The 17572-nt window shown below is 41.1% G+C and overlaps 1 protein-coding gene and 1 long non-coding RNA gene across 4 annotated transcripts in view; one reads left to right on the top strand and one right to left on the bottom strand.

Moving 5' to 3' along the window:
* Positions 1-17572, bottom strand: part of LOC125889201 (uncharacterized) — a 409754-nt gene that overhangs the window by 273173 nt on the left and 119009 nt on the right. The window lies entirely within an intron of this gene.
* The window catches only part of LOC125889152 (chloride channel protein 2-like), a 228301-nt gene continuing 213891 nt past the window's right edge, over positions 3163-17572 (top strand). For all 3 annotated transcript variants that reach the window (XM_049576902.1, XM_049576901.1, XM_049576900.1), the window contains exon 1: positions 3163-3435. In XM_049576902.1, the coding sequence (XP_049432859.1) occupies positions 3385-3435 (51 nt within the window). In that variant the 5' untranslated portion in view covers positions 3163-3384. The remainder of the gene's footprint in view (positions 3436-17572) is intronic.

Genomic DNA, 17572 nt, shown 5'->3' with positions numbered 1-17572 from the left:
TATAACTTACCTCAGCGTTTCCCAGAGTGGGGTGTGGGCTCACAAATGGCACTCTCTAACATCCACCTACAACTTTCACTGCTGTCAGTGACTAATGTAGCCTGAGAGATGGGAGACCATCATTTTTTGCAGGCACAAATTATAGAGGCAGTGTATCTTTGGACAAAAACTGGTCACACTTTATAACAACCACCATCATTAAATGGTAAACTGACAGATAAGCGGCTGGTGTGTAGGATTTAGGGGGAGGTGTTGGCAGAAATAGAGTATAATATAATAAGTAGGTTTTCTTTAGTGTATAATCACCTTAAATAGAATTGTTGTGTTTTTGTAAAAAGTGTTTGGTGGAAACGGGGCTTTAGAATGAGCGGTTCTTATCTACATAGGGAGCAGGTCCTCATCTATGGAGATCGCCATGTTGCACCGCCATGTTTCTGCAGCAGCCCAAAATGGACAAAGCAAACCCTGGCTCAACATAGGGCATTACCTTTTTCACAGTTTTGCATCAGCAAAGTTAGCAGCAGTGTTTGTTTTGGAGAGGAAGAGACCTCTGTGCATAATTCAGCTCCCAGTAAAAACCTCTTGAACATCTGGATCAGACATAGGGCCATTCACGTTTTCATGTCGGCCACCGTAGGAAGAAGCCTAACTGCAGTGAGACAGCACCAGAGTTACACTGATTTGTAAAACTGCTTCATTCAGTGTTTTTATCAGTTTTAATCACCTGGTCTGATTGTTTTGGAGAGACAGAGACTTCTGTGGATAATTCAAACAATGAACACTGAGGGAATTCAAACCAGGAGAAGTTTCAGCTGTCTGCAATGTGCAAATCTCACCACTAGATGCCACTATTTCCCCTTAAATCTGACACACTGGACCTTAAATAGTTATTTGTAACCGTTTTTAATGGTTAATAATTGGTTTGTAAACCATCTGTACCTATCTGTTCGTATTTTTTAGAAGTATCTGTACTTAACTTGAGTTTTAATATTTCTGTCAACTTTCTCTTTCACTCTACCACATTTCCCAAATAAAATGTGTGCTTTTACTGCAGTGCATTTCCCCTGAGCATCTTTGTGACTTACAACAAAATAGGGAAGGAAGGGAGGACGGGATGGATGGATGAATGAATGAACATGAGGGAAGGAAAAACTGGATTTTGGTTGAAGAAGACCTTGTTCTTCTTCAAGTGTAGTTTAAACTTCAGTTTAAGGCAGGGTGCCTGTTATGAAGACAAACTTCCAGCTTTCTATTACCAACATCTATTTGTACTTTTACTTTGAATACATGAGCACAGTTAATATCATAAAATTATTCTTGATATTTAAGTACAGTAAATATTAGATACTTTAAGACTTTAAACTGCCTGGTGTGGTCTACCAGGCTGAAAGAGGAGCCGGAAAAGATGTGGGGAGTAAAGGCAACAGTGGTGCCAGAGGTAATGGGAGCACTGGGGGCTGTGATCCCCAAACTGGGAGAGTGGCTCCAGCAGATTCCAGGTACAACATCTGAGGTCTCTGTCCACAAGAGTGCAGTTCTAGGAAGAGCTAAGACACTGAGGAGAACCCTCAAAGGACCTGAGCTTAAGGAGGACACAGGGTGGTTTGGATCTTCCTCAAGGAGTCAGTGAAAATGAAAATATTCTAAGTTTTCTAAATTCAAAAGGGGAGCATGTAGAAGAAGAACAGAAACAGCTCAACCCAGTCTCACTCCGATGTCATTGAATGCCACCGCTTGGTCAGTGACATCTGGCTTCAGATGAAAGAGCTATCTTTTCAGGTCAGCATGATATGCCGCCAGTCACTGTTATTGTTTAATGGCACCCGGCGGCGTCCTGGCGGTGTCAGGGGCAGGGACCTGAGCTTGAGGATGACACACCACCCCTCGTAGTATTTACATATACACATATTAGGGCTGTCAAGCGATTAAAAAAACTGATCTAATAACTATGTGCTTTTTGATAAATTAACCTAAATTAATCACATACATCAATTTTTACTGTGAACGTATTTTTAAAAATTTCAGTTCAAATTAATTTTGTCAGATGTGTCGTAGCAAAGCTGCTGGATTTTGGACACAGTCGTCCCCGAGTCCTCTACCACCCAAACTGGTCTGCAGTCCACTGTAATCCCTTTTGTAAGGGAGTTAGTCGGTCACAGGTAAACTGACTCAGTCTGCATCTGAACTCCCGATCGAGTGTGACTTGACGAGGATGACTGCTAGTGCTAGCAGCGAAGGCTGTGCTAGCTCAGACCTCTGGGTTTGCTGCTAAATGTTTTGTGTTGAGGTGATATTTTAGGGTTGCAGTTCTCCGATGGTACGAAAATCCCTTCCTGCAGAACCCGCAGAGAGCGGTGCTCCTATCAACAGATCCATCGGGGTGTTTTTTAAATGTAAATGTTTGCGTCCATCATGTGACAAAGTTAGTGTGGCCTTCAGTGACGCACCAGGTCAAAGGTCACCGTGGAACGTGATTAATCAGCGTTTATTTTTCTAACACATTATGAATTCTGTGATTAATTAATCAAAATGAATGCATTATTTTGACAGCCTTACTATATATTTATAGTAAAATATGGGTGAAATCTGGACACTGGTTGAGTCTTATTGTCTCGATTGATTGTCTTTGTGATGCTTTTGATGTTTTATGTATAAAGCACTTTGAATGACCTTGTTGCTTACATGTAGCCTAAATAACTTTATAAGTAAGCTTGCCTTCAGGGCCCAGAAGAGGATTGGACCATTTAAAAGTTCATCATAATAATATCATATGATATTATTTATCATATTATGAATTTAATAATATCATGAGAGTGGTTTTCAGTTAAAAAAACAGTGTCAATACACACAATGAATTCATTAACCATTATCTAATAAAAAGGCTATAACAAGTTAATCATCAACGTGCAGAGATGTGTGTGTGTGTGTGTGTGTGTGTGGGAACAATCCACCTGGACTCAGGTAACACGCAACATTTCATATTGATAGTTAATATTGCCTTGTGTTTATCTGTATGCATAAACAGTCACAAACAACATGTTGACACACACGTGTGTTTACAGTGAAAGCTTTAACTCAGAGTTTAATTCCTGCTGGTTTGATTGACACCAGCTCCAGATGGGAGGGTCGACTCCACTTCAAACCTTCCTAAGTCCCGCCTCACAGTGTGGATCTTGCTGAGGACTTGAGGCTATAAAATGAAGGAACTTACTGTAAGCGGGACGCACTCTGTAGTTGGAGTTCCCTTTGTGAACTCCTACACAGACATTAAAGTCACTCCAATGCTTTAATCGGCGCTCACACACAGAGATATCGCCGCCGGGTTCCTCTCACTTGAAGCCGAAAACACTTGATCAAGTCGCCGGGTCGAACCAGAGCAGAGCCATGGCAGGGGACGGGTCAGACCAGCGGGCGCTGCAGTATGAACAAACGCTGGTAAGTTTGACCTGTTGCCAGTCTGAACTTTGTCCACTGCTCACACACCACGTACAATGTTGGAGAGGGCAGCCAGACTCCATTGACAGATCTGTCAACTTGCTGTTGGCCAACCCTACACATCTGGTGGTAGCATAACAGCGAGCGGTGTGAAGTGTGGTTTAAAGGTTGCATTTTAACCACAATAAATACATGTTGGTATGAAATATGTATGCCGAATGAATCACTGTGTCTTTGTGAGTCTAGAAGATTCTACTTGAGTGTGTGTTTTTGCCCTCAACTAGGTGTTAAACTAAAAATTGACATATTTCAAACGAGGTTTGGCCCCCTGTGCGCTCACGTGAAAGTGACCGAGGTTTGTGGTGTCAGAAGCCGCTGTGAGTGGTGTGTGTGTGTGTGTGTCTCTAATTGCCCTTTGGTGTCCTTGTGTGTGGTGACACAAGCAAGGACACGTTTCTGAGTTGTCTGTCAGCTCACGTTGGATGTCTTTAGCAGCTAGCTTCACAACAGTAAAGGGGCTTATTAACAAAACATCTGGATTTCGTTATCCTGCAACAGGTAGTCCTCTCCTGTGCGGCCAAACTCCACTGTCAAGATTACATAATCTTTAAAAAAAGCCGTATAAATTGACATAAACGCATATTAGAAAATGATTTGTGCTTGATTTGAATGTCAATTATGTGCCAATGAATTCGGCTTAGAAATATTTAATACTGTGCATATAACTAACAGCTTTCCCAGCCATTTCCACACACCTCCTTGGTGCAACCTGAGGACACCATGGCTTTAAAAGTTGTATTTTAAGAAATTGCGTGTTGTTTGGTGCTTGATAGTTCAGCCAACTCCACAGTGGGATCTTGATGTGTTTAAAAGCACTGGAGGCACGTTTTGGAAGATGTACATATTTGCTAAAAAGCAAAGTGCCTCTTCCTTAACAGATTTTTGAATGTAATTTCCTTAATAAATTGTGCATTCAGATCCCTGATTTAGCAACAATTCACTCTGCCTGCTGTCATGACATAAAATATCTACTACATGCACGAGGGTGATGTCATCTGCACACAAACAGCACACTGTTGGAGTTACTGTATGTGTAGGCTGCGCTGATATCAGCCACCATCATCCAACAATAGATCAATTCATTGTATGCACGCACATGCATAATATGTTGCAGGATGTGATGCTTGCTCGGTTATGCAGGTGTCCAGTGCCATGCTGGCTAACCTTTATGCAGAGCACTGAGTGTCAACAGTGAGTGGATGTGAGCTTAGACTTTAAAAGTTACTGTACGCTTCACAATCATTACCGAAGGTCATTTCCTTTTTTATCTTGCATAACATGCAGGCAGTTGCTGGGATGTGTTCAGTCGGTGGTCGGCAGGAGGTTTACAAGATGTAGCAGCTGAATGGTTTGATATTGGACCTGTTTTATTCAGCAGGGGGCTCTCAAACATTTACATGTCACAGGCCTTCACACAGATACAGATCAGAGCCTGTGGACCACCGCTCAACATGTCTGTCCTTGGGATCTCCATCAGGGCTGATTTAGATTAATATTCAGCAATGAACCTGGGAGATAACAGTGACAAAAAAGAAATGATTACACTCTTGTACATAGTCTAACGGTTGTCATGAGCTATAAATTAGAGCATTTACATGATGCATAGTTTTGCTCCTGCAGCCAGAGGACCTCCCAGCCAGGTGTCCAGATCAGTCTTTGTGGAGACTGAATCTGCAGTGTGCCCCTTGTGATGATCAAAGATGGGGTTTGGACCGTTTGTAGAAGTGTGTAAATGTCCAGTTGAACTTTTCCTGACAAACTTGTGTCAAGCCTAAACAATCTGCTATTTGAGGAGACAAGTTTTATAGGCCAACTGGACCCATTCAGTGGCAGCGAGGCTTTAAATTAAGAAGAGCCACAACTGTAACACTCCTTTGGGCCTCTGTTTCCTTCTCTTGAAAAAGTTTCTTTGTCTGCCTCTCTGTGTGCTGTTAATCTTTGTGTGTGTGTGTGTGTGTGTGTGTGTGCATTTGTGTGTGAGAGATTACACAACGTGCGACCCGCTGATTCAGCGCTGGACGCTCTGTCACCCTGGCGGGGTCTCGTGCTCTGCGGCTCTGAAAGGAACATGCAAGCAGCTCTTTCTCTGCAGAAAGAAAACACCTCCATCCACACCACCTCTCCTGTTAATCTGAGCTCCCTCTGCTGCGGACGACTGTTACATGAACAAGATTGTGGAAGCGTCTAAATAGAATCAAATAAAAATAGCTACAGTGTGAGAATAACATAAATGAGTCCTCTCTCTGCCCCCCATCTCCTCGCCGTGGGTTGTAGTAACATGGTGTCTTTGTGTGATATTGGCAGTCATGGTGGTTGTGTGGGTTTGTTGTGGGCAGTGGATGCTCAAAGAGGCCAGTGTAGTTTGGCTGTGAGAGGGGCTGAAAGGCTGGCTGCAGAAATGTTGGCGGGGCCAGGAGTAAGGAGCACTTAGAGAATAAAAACCAGCCTCAACATATTGTCTGTTAACATCAGACTGGTGCATCAGTGTGGATGTGTATGAGGATGAGTTGTGTAGGATATGGTGGACACAGTGCTGCTGGAGTATTCATGCAAAATTACATCATGCATACTGCACACTTGCTCACCTTCATCCTTTTACATTATTCTCCTGGATTCTAGCGTTCCACAGGCATCTCTTTGAGAGGCTTTTTCAAGAATAAAAAGGAAGAATGTTTGGAAACACGTCACGTAAAGAGCCCAGCATCTCAACAAACAGCAGCTACAATCAGAACATGTTAGTGTCGGCATTCAACAATGAATATAAGTGTTGACTTAATGCTCTAAACATACGGCCCGGGGGCCAGAACCAGCCCACCAAAGGGTCCAATCCAGCACATTGGAAGACTTTGCACACCTCATACTGATGCACCTGTGAATGCTAAGGAGCAATTAAAACGGTGAGTAATAGGGATGTTACTGGCGACTAATTTCCCTGTCAATTTTAAGACTAGTCGACTAGTCTAAAACGGTCTCGGCATGGTGCATTCAGGCTCAACATATTCCATTAACTTCCTGAAGCCTTTACCCTCAACAAAGTTAAGTGGAAGCATATCTTGCGAGGTCATTGTCGTGATGAGCTGCATTATCTTCTCAGACCGGGCGGGATCACAGCGTCTCTGGGTGAACGAGATATTTTAAATGGTTCGGCTCTCAAAAATGGAATTAAAATAAAACAAAACAAAATAAAATAATATCCTGTGCCCAATAATTCGGAACAGGGTCGTGCCGAACCGAAGTCGCGTACCGAACGGTTCGACACAAATACATGTACCGTTACGGCCCTATCAAGCAGAAATTCAGTACAAAAGAATCTGTCTCAGACTTCTGTCTCAAAACAAAATGGGTGGGGCCCTGCTGCTGAGGCACTGACAAAACTTCAGATTGTTTACGGTTTTTAAGGCAGGGGGTGATTTTAACCTGCATCTTCAACAGCTTCCACTTTAGTTGGAAATAAAAAAAACAAAACAAAACAAAACGTAATGGAAGTGAATTCTCAGCTGACTGAATGTGGAAAAACTGAGACATACTGTAGAATTCGCACCTAATTTTTCTGAGGATGTCGCCGGCTGTTCATCACTAGTTTTGTAAATGGATGAAACATTTTCAGACTTCTTTACATTAAAAAAAGGAACATTTTAAGGGGTTGTTATTTATAGGTTATTATGTAATGGTTTTACTGGTCTGGCACATTGGAAATCAAACTGGGCTGTATGTGGCCCCTGAACTAAAATCAGTTTGACACCCCTGCTCTACAGAGGCTTGGCGTCAGTTAAAATGTTTGATTCAGACTCTAAAACACTCGCTGTAGGAATCCACCATGAATCACAGTTTACTCATAGATCAAGATTTAAGAGGTTTATTGTTATGTGCATGGCAAGAACACAGCAATTTACTCCGTACAATAAAATTCTTCATTGCCTGTCTCCCTTCACACAGAACAATAATAAAATTAGAATAAAAGTTAGATTTTAAAGAAAAATAATTAATTAAATAGATCAGCGGAAACAAAGAATGTAGTGAAAACCCCAAGTTTAAATATAAAGTGCACTAAGCCTCATGCAAACATTGCATTAAATCAGATCAAGTTGTAGCAGTGAGTGTGATGGGACTGGTCTGATGGAAGTGTGAAGACACTGTGGTTGGGGTGTGTGCTGTCCTTGATGATGGTGTTGTAAACGTCCTGAATGAATGGGAAGGCTTATCTATGAATCATTAGTAACAGTGCTGTGTCAATGATGATAAAACAGATGTTGAGGAAAATCTATCAAACTGTTGAAATTTAGTATTTTTGCTGGCAACAAGAAAAATAGCAAACAGCAGTTAAACTGGTCTCAGCTTTAGTGGTGATTTTAGGTCGGTGTAAATTCACTGTCACCGTCTGTGTTGCCGTAGCTTTATCTTTATGTCAATAATAAATGGACCATCTAGTGATCAAAGGTGACGTTTATTAGGTGCTGTACAACAGAGAGTGACAGACTACTATTTATGACATTTTATGTAGCGTGACAGGAGTTTTCCGAAGCAATGACAAGCAATATATGTCAGTATTGCTCCAATTTAAATGCAAAACAATGTGCACATGAAACTTTGTTTAACAGAGCAACACCATTTAGTTCAGTGGTTCCCAACTGGTGCAGCCACGAGGTCCAGATTTCACCTTAGTCACTCGTTCTGCAGCAGGAAAGTGTGTTTTTTTTTGTCCCACTTTTGAACCTTGGCCCACCAGTTGGAACCACTGATGGAGAGTTTGAGCATGTGTCCTGCTTTTTTGCATCGTAAAGTTATATTGTTTGTTGTTTTGTCCCAGTCTGCAACAAGACGTTGTTAAAAAGATTTGTCCTCCAGGTGCTTGTACTCAACCTCTGGACGGTATTTACCACAGTCAGGTGTCTGTACTGAGAGTGAGCTGGCATGTCAGATAGCAGCATTACCAGAGACGTGCAGTAATGTTAGTTGACTCGAGTTAAACGGTGACAGTCTTTGGTTCAGTCCGCTCTTTAATGATTAACAGGATAATCAAAATGATCCCCGGTATGAGATCTAAATGATATGACAGTCTCTTAAAGTGACACTGCACTAATTAACATCATGATGAGCGTCACTCAGCCTGTGAAAACAGTCATATAATGTGAATTAACTCTGATGACATCATCACAGTTATCTTCAGCTCAGTTATGACAACAAACGGGTGATAACAGAAAGACTGTGGTACGGACTGGTAGAAGTTTAAGAGACCTAGATGATGTCCAGACAGGGAGGGGCCAACAAGTGATGCAATTATGGTGCATTATGGGAACTGTAAGACTGGAATCAGAATCAGAAATATTTTATTGATCTCTGAGGGGAAATTGTGATTCGGTACAGCTGCTGCGATGTAAAGAACAGAGAGTTATAAGAAGTAAGAATTAGAGTAAGGTAGTGCTGGATGATTATGGCAAAAATAATAATCATGATTATTTTGATTGATATTGAAATCACGATTAATAAACACGATTATAAGTTGGTCGTCTTGCCTTGGGGGGCAGACACGACGGCGTGACAATCTTTGCAAACAATTTCCTTTTGCTCGACGTCCGTCAACTTGAAGCCAAAATGTTTCCAGATGACTGAAGTTGTCCTACCTTTCTTCTCAACCAAAGGCTGCCTTTCTGCCATGTTCTCAGCCGCTCGCTCCACACATTATTGATCCACACACGTCACACGCTTGCTGCTGCTGCATGTAACACAGGTGCATTCACGGTGCTTTTCCAGCACAGGAACTTACATACACACCGCGCCGTGCAGCGCATTAATCGTTTTTCTTCGATTATAATGTTTTTATGATCGTGAGAAGCCAAAATCGAAATCATGGTTAAAATTCGATTAATCGTCCAGCCCTAGAGTAAGGTAACAACATGGAGAAATCTACATCCAGAGGTGTGCATTTTTGGACGGACCAAATGTACAGAGCTGTAAAGTTGTCCACCATGGTACCAGTTAGCTGCTAGCTAACCGTAGCTAACTTGTTTGGTCTGTGACGTAATAGGTCAACAGGAAAAAGGTCCAATACTAACAAGCTGAAAGGAGTCATATCTCCACCTATCGTAGAGGAGTCGCACATAAATCAATTCCCCTCCCGTGCTTGTATACTGGGACAAGGACAGTAGTCCAGTTAAATGTCCTACTCGAACTGTGGCTCAACTTAACTGTGCATGTCAACGTACTGATCGTTGCGGTGCTATTTTGGAGCTTAATCCATTCGGGATTTAAAGACTCCACTTCTCGAAACTGAACTTTGAGTCCCGCAGCTTCATGGAAGTGCTGCACAGCTTTGGTTTCTCACTTGTGTTCTTTAGACCTGATGCTGTCCATATGAGCTGGGCTAACCTGATTAGCATGCTGTAGCTAAGTGACGACAGTGGCACACTCCCAAAGCGTTCTGGGTGGAACACGTGGCCTACTTTAAATAAGTCGTGTGCATGCCAAGATGTAATTAGGCACTATCAAAGGCATATTAGACATACCAACCCAACAGAGGGTGCATACAAAAATGTTTGAGCGGATTATCATACAGTTACACAGCTATAAATCTCTGTTACCTGCAGCAACAAGTTGGCAATACTGACAACAACACCTGACGATCAGGTGACACTGCAGCTGAGGAGGGTCTATCCTGCTTTATATGGAATCACAGCGCTGCTACATCAGAATGAGCCAGTCGTCTCTGAGACACTCTGCAAAGTGGACGCACAGTATGTGTGTGTGTGTGTGTGTGTGTGTGTGTGTGTGGGAGCCTGGGGTATTGTTTTGTCTCTATGTCCTGCTGGTGTCATTATGTCCGTGACGCCGCCTCATTCCTGGGAGTCTTGATACGATCATGCGTTTGGTGTTCCTCCTCTTCATCCCATCCCTGGCGAACAGACGGCGGATTGTCACGCCTCGGCTTTGATGGCTCGTTATTGTTATTACCAGCCAGGCCGTATGATTGTGCTGGGTAATGGTGTGTGTTTGTGTGTGTGTGCAGGGTCACATGGTGACACGCTCTGTCTGGAGGCTTATTGCTCGTGTGTGTGTGTATCTCCCCCTGCATGTTTTGTGTGTAGAGCTCTGATAAGAGTCATAAGGTGAGAGATAAGGTGATCAGCAAACAGTGAGTTAAAGGACACCGATTGGATCGTGTGTCTGGATCGTGTAAAACATCTCACTCCATGTTCAACTCTCCTCTTGGCCGAGTCGGACGCTGTATTACAAGTGTGTACCCGACAGAAGTGTTGGCACTTGGTGTAGGCTATTTCATGTGACACAAAGTCTTCTGGTTTATGATGGAGAGTGTGTTGATATCTTAAATTGTCTGTAGATGTTTCACACAGAGCAACAGGGAAGTGAAAGTGTCGGGTGGTGGAGTATGGAAACATAATAATTTGGGAGTGCACATTTCCCCCTGTGTGTGCACGGGTGTGTGTGAATGTTGCGGCCATCTGTCTTGCTGCGACATGGAGTAATTTGTAACCCTGTGTTATTCGCCTTGCTGTGGTAATTAGGCTTTATGTAGCCACGTCCGTTTGATGTCTGCCCGCTCGCAGTCTTAGTGGAAATTTCCCGTTTTGCTCGCCCTCTCCTCTCCTCTGTTTCCCTTCGTCACGCCTTGTGGGTAAAGTCTTTTTTATTTTTACAAGACAGGTCAACAACTCCTTGACCCCGCGCTTTTGGTGTTTGGAGAAAAGGCTGCTTGCATAACATTTGTTCAGAGCTGAGTTGTGAATAGGCCGACTCGAGCAGCAGATAAGCATCAAAAGCCTCTAACGGTTTTTCTCCGGGTTACAAAAGATCAACCTTTGCTTTTTTGTTTTGTTTTTTCTTTTCCTGAAATGACAAATCCACCTCTATTTATCCTCTGGGCAAACAGCCATGATGGATTTCCTCAGCGAGGACTCGATGTGTGCAGAGATCTGGAGGTCTAAACACAAACATTTGCACAAAGGCGAAAGAATGAAGCCTCCAAACGAGGAACTGTTTGTAATAACTGTGATTTCTGTAAACACTCCATGAGACAGGAGAAATGTTGACTGGGTGTGTGCAGGTGAAATCAAAGGTGGAATGTGTGTGTGTGACGGTGTTTGTTCTCAGATGCATTGATCACTCAGACCGGCTCGTGTTGATGATTAACCGCAGAGAGAATGAGCTCGACGGGTCAATAGATCAACAGAGGAGCTTGTGTTCAAGTGTTGAGGCGTGTCTCTTGATTAGTGCCATACAATTATTTCTTCCCCCTTTGTGTCCTTAACAAACATGGAGTAGAGAACAGATGCACAATAGAGATCTAAGGCGAGTGTTGGTTCAGTGCTAACCCTCAGTACAGCTGATTAATAGGTGAGTTTAGGCAATGAAAGGTCAATACAGGGCTTCAAGTATAAAGACGAGCAGAGAATGAGACGAATCATGGAAAACACAGAGTACAGTAAGTCTGAAGGTTCATGTTCAATGCAGAAAATCAACTCTACAACTTTGCTGCTGCCTAGTTTTTGGAAGGAAATCCACATTGTTAACAGCTAGTGGTTGATTACAGTTTGAAAACCAGCTCATAGTGACACAAAGATGCAGCCTCTCATCATTATTTCTAATTAATCAAAGTGTTTTGTCCTTGAAATGTCGGGAAATATTAAAACATGCTCATCACATTTTCCTTAAGCCCTACATGATGTCATCAGATGTCTCACTTTGTCCAGCCACCAGTTCAAACATTGATGTGTCTCCTATTCTTGAAAAATGGAACAAATTATGTCCTATCAAAAAGCCCTTAAAAATACACCTTATCAACACAGTGATTTAGTTTCGAGGGTGAATATGTATTTTTAAAGGATTTATATGTATGAAATAAATATGATTTGTACAATATTTGGATATGCTTTATTTTTTTTTCACTTCTAAACCTGCCCTGTGCAGAAAACACCTGTGTCCCAGACAATAGAAAAATGTGTTTAAAGTCTCCAAAATCAAAAGCTAACAGTACGCACTAATAACAAAGGTGTATAAATGCACTGCTATAAGCATCTTTATTTTAAGATATATTTTTGTGACAATGCTGTGTCTCAGACTTTGTTTTCAACTCTGTCAGATTTCTGCAAAAACATAATTTAATTAGACTTAAAAGGAGTCAGCTGTATCACAAGGACTCGTGTCTCACTTTCTGGTCTCCAAAAAAACTTTACTATTAAAAAACAAAACAATTAAATGAATAATTTATTATCCTCTTTGATATTTTTGTCATATACAGGTCAGCAGTGATGGTTGTTGGGTAACGTGTTGTCTCATGTCAAGTCTTTGATTATATGACAAGATCATGTGACAAGACGATATCTGGTAGGTAGTACTGGCATATTTGACTTTATTTAACTTTATTATAACAGTAATTATTTTATTAATTAATTGTTAATAATTTATTTAAGTTGTCAAGACTGATCAGCTGAGCACATCTGTAAATCCAGTGAGCAGCCGTGTGTTTAAAACATAAAAGCAACAGTAAGAAAACAAGAGAGAAACAAACATAGCAAAGCTCCCTGAGTTAGATTCCTTTGGCTTTTATTATAAACAGTTGCGTGTGTGTGTGTGTGTGTGTGTGTGTGTGTGTGTGTGTGTGTGCCTTATAACTAGTAACGAGTGTGCACTGCAGCCCGTCATATCTTCCTTCCACCACTGGATCAGGACGCTGTGTGACGGCTCTGAAATGTTTGTGACAATGAAAAAGTGAGACAGTTTTTCTGTCTTTAAACTGAAGCGAGCTAAATTTTGTCACATTTGGTTGTTAGCTTCACTGAAAATACTCCATGATGTTGATGTCATGTTACTGAATGACTCCCAGGATGAGTGTCGACTGAAATACGTATGTGCTTCCTTTTTTTCCCTTATATTTAAATAAGAGGAACTGAATTGTTTTTAGTTTTGTGAGGGAGGTTTACTGTTAAAAAAACAGCCTAGCCCTGTTTCTGCTGGTCTGCTGTCTATTGGATTCTGTATTATGTGTTTAATTTAACATATTTGATTGTGTGATGTAAACTGTCTTGCTGTAATAAACATTTTTTTTTATCATAATGACATTATCATTGTTATTTATTTTATTTTTTTATTTTATTTTTTATACATCAACGGAAAAATGAGTTTCACCGCTTCAAATCAAATCAAGTTTATTTATTTAGCACATTTAAAAACAACCGCACTTGACAAAAGTGTTGCACAAGTTAAAACAACGGCACACAAATATATAGAATTTGAAAAGTCACAATAAAAAAAAGATGAATAAATAAATACATATTTTCCAGTTTCTCCCCAGTACTGAATATCTTTTCAAAAATGTGCAAACACATGCATCACATGTGACTCCCATCAAACTCAGACTATCGGTCATAATCTGAAGACACACACGGCACAAGAATTTGAAACATAAACTTATAAAACTTATACTTACTCACTAACACTTAACTTATAATCATTTCTGAATAGAATGAAAATGAAATAAACTGCAGGCAGAATGGTTAACAGGGTAAAACATAAATTATTCTAAATCCACATCACCTCTTTTTCACAAAGAGTTAGAAGAATAAAAAAATAAGAATAAAGTGCTTACTATTGCCACCACATCAGCATTTCACTTTTGACTTTGTGTTTCACATTTTCCCTTGAAAAGCAAACACTGTGTGATGCAGCAGCAGCATTTCCATTTATATGGGAAACTCTGTGGACGGTCTGTTCCTTTGTCATTTCACACTTTCTCATACTGTCGACACACAGATGGGCAGAAACTACAGAAACTACTGTACAATATGCTGCTCTTACTTTCTGAGATGGTTATGAAAGTCATGTACTGTATAGGAACCTCGTCAATATGAGGTCAGATAAGGTGAACATGCCGCTATCACTACAGAGTCCCCACTTATCTGATGGAAACTGGACCCTGCGCAGCATTTTTTCCTATCATTTGTTGAAGGGTGCAGTTTCTACTGGGAAAGATCAGATGTTTAATTTTTTATACATATATACGTATATACATATATAATACATACAAGTCACAGCTGGGCAGCTAATTTCCAGTTTAATGGTGCGGCTCTTCTCAACTTTCTAAATGTTATTGGACTAACTGAACTAAATCCTGAAAGTGAAACGAGTCACTTCGTGGTGGTTTTGGCGCTCAAAGAAAGTGTATCCACTGCTTAACAAATGTCTCTTTCACAATGCACGTCTATGGCAAAAAGTGTTTTCGGGCCAAATGGCATCACATCATGGACCTGCAGTTTGGCCACTGTGTCAAATCAGCCTCAAAGCCTGGCACTGTTCCTGGGTGTTTAATTAAATGGCAGATAATTATGAAAAATGTCCGTCACAGTTTTCCAGAGTTCATAATGATGGTGTTTGTTTTGACCCAACTGCCAAAAGATTTTCAGTTCACAACCATATAAAACAGAGTAAAACACCAACGTCTTTCATTTTAAATGCAGGAACAACAAAATATTTATATTTTTTGCTTCATAAATGAAACAATCGACCAAACAAAATTGTCGCTGATCAATTTTCTGTGTACGACCTGATTAACCCTTAAAAACCAGGAGCAACATCACTTTTCTTGTGCTGCTCAGGCGCCTTTCACATGCATTTAAACCATTGAACTCTGAGCACATTGGTGCGATTTCAAAAACATGAGAAAAAAGGCAATGAGCAAGTTGGTAAGAAATGTCCCACAAATTGAAGAAAAATAATAGATTTAGAAAATTATATAAAAAAAAAAACTAGGCAAGAAAGGATAAAGCTCGGGAAATTCAATATTTTTAATAATAAATCTTATTATGTTACAGATTTATTTTTTTTTTAAACAGTCTTTCCAGGTCATTTCATTGTTTTTTTTTAATTTTAACTTTTTTTCTGTTTTTACTAATTTTTTGGGTCATTTCTTCTTGAGTTGCTCATCACCTTCTTCTCAAAAGAAATCACACCAGTTAATCATACTAGTCATGATCAGTTTACCATGACCACCTATGTGTCATAAGAATTCATTAAATGTTGTATAATTTATATTTAATAGGATGGAAAAGCCTCTGATGCTCTAAATGGAGATTCAAAATGATCAGCTTGTTCCAGGTTTCATGGAGTATATGCCAAAATCCAGAGTTACGGACCGATTCAGTTCATATTCAGTGCTGTTGAAGTAAAATAATGTCATTTTAACAGAGCGGCACATTGGCACAGAGTGGCATATCATACATAACACAGAAAAACAAAGAGCAGAAGGTATAAAAGAGAAGTGAGAGCGTGAATTAATATGATTGAGTACAAAGTTATGATACTTAAAGGCAGAGTATAATGGAGCATAGTTTTTGTGAGTCTTAAGTTTTGCCTCTTTCTTAGCTGGTTATTGATTACTGAGCTTTCTTCTTAATAAAAAGAGGAACACACACACTGGAGCAGCATCACCTCATAGTGCAGACACATCATTCACACAGGTAAAGGACGTTTAAACAAAAGGCGTCTGCACTGTGGAACCTCTTCACCAGCTGAGGTGAATGTGACTGTTTCAGTACTCATATTTGAGTCTGGATCTTTCTCACGGCACACAGTTGATACATAAACAAGGTCACCTTTATCAAAAAGGTGTTTGATGTAAAAGCATCTCTGTAAACATGGGAAATCTGTGAGCAAACACACACTCCAACACACACACAGCTGATAGTGAACTGAACATCCGCTGATGTGTCAACTCTGACTTTCATGTGTTATCATGGCATGCTGTCACCTCAGGGTGACCTGGCTGTGTGTCCACTGACTGTCCACCTGTGTGAAACCAGCGGAGCTTGTAGAGAACGAGGGCCCACACTGACAGTGATTAGAGAAAAAGTGTCATTTATTTTAAAACGACTGGTTGAAGACGAGACGAGCAGAGTGACAGCTGAAAGTTGGTTGAGAGTGTAGGTTTGGTTTCAGAAGTGGAAGGTCTCAAAAACAGTGTTTAATATCTCCTATATGTAGTCAATACTTTTTAAACTTTACATTTCAGTGTTCAATTATATGTTCTCACAATGCTGTGGTTAACATGTGGTCATGTTTAGGCACATAAACCACTTGGTTAGGGTTGGGGAAAACATGTTTTTGGCTCCAAAAACCCAGTCTGGTTGCAACAATCATAGTGAGAAATGTCCTGAACTCTTGTTTTGCACTACTTGTTTGCTGGTCTCAGATGGTGGTCTGCTGCTCACACCAAGGTCTCAAACATCCCCTTCTCCTCCTGATGAGAAACTCAGCTCATGTACATGTAATCTGAAGTATGTCACTTTAGAAATGTACTGTACAATGCCAACATTTTCTTCCGGTGAACACATAAACACACCTGCACCGACACATTGGTATGAGGTGACTCCCCAGGCAAGACCACCCCACGCGTCATGTAACGTGTGTCAAGAACCACCCTTTGCAAACACCGGACGCGCCATGCTGCAGCTCGTCAAGAGACGACCACGCAAATTTATAACCACTTTTACTGAAAGATCTGCACTTCCTCCACCTCTGCACTAGCTTAAAAACATATGTGGACACCCACTAATTAAAGTTGATTTCTCACCTGAAGAGCTGATCTCCAGAGCTGTTACCCGCCAGGCAGTATCTTTATGGTCATTAACTTTAAGAAGGGATCGTGGGTCACTTAGCTCAGGATATTTCTTGACCTCAGCAACAAGTCTCTCCTCATCCATTCTTCGCCACACACGAGACACAGCAACAGCTACAGAGTCCTCTTTATATAGCAATAATGAAAAGAGGAGTCGAGCTGCCATAGGAGGGGGGGGGATGCCAAGGCTGGAAACAGGACAGTGACGTAAAATGCCGTGGGGCACCAAGTCCAGGAGCGCCGATGCACATCTATTTACCGGTGGTGTGGGGTTGTACTTTGAAAATAATAGGGGCATACATTTTGAGGCGTGGTGTTTGCTGCCGTTTGTTTAGGCCTTAAGTTTCTAGTGTGCCTGATCTACGGGCCAATGATGCAGAAGATTCAGGTAATTTTATACCCAGGAAGTCAAACTTGTTTAGCTTGCCTCAGCACACACCTTCAGCTGCGTTG

The sequence above is a fragment of the Epinephelus fuscoguttatus genome, linkage group LG5 (assembly GCF_011397635.1).
Source record: "Epinephelus fuscoguttatus linkage group LG5, E.fuscoguttatus.final_Chr_v1".
In the NCBI taxonomy this organism is placed as follows: domain Eukaryota; kingdom Metazoa; phylum Chordata; class Actinopteri; order Perciformes; family Serranidae; genus Epinephelus; species Epinephelus fuscoguttatus.
The sequence above is the reverse complement of the archived record's forward strand: the minus strand, read 5'-3'. Positions and strand labels throughout refer to the sequence as shown.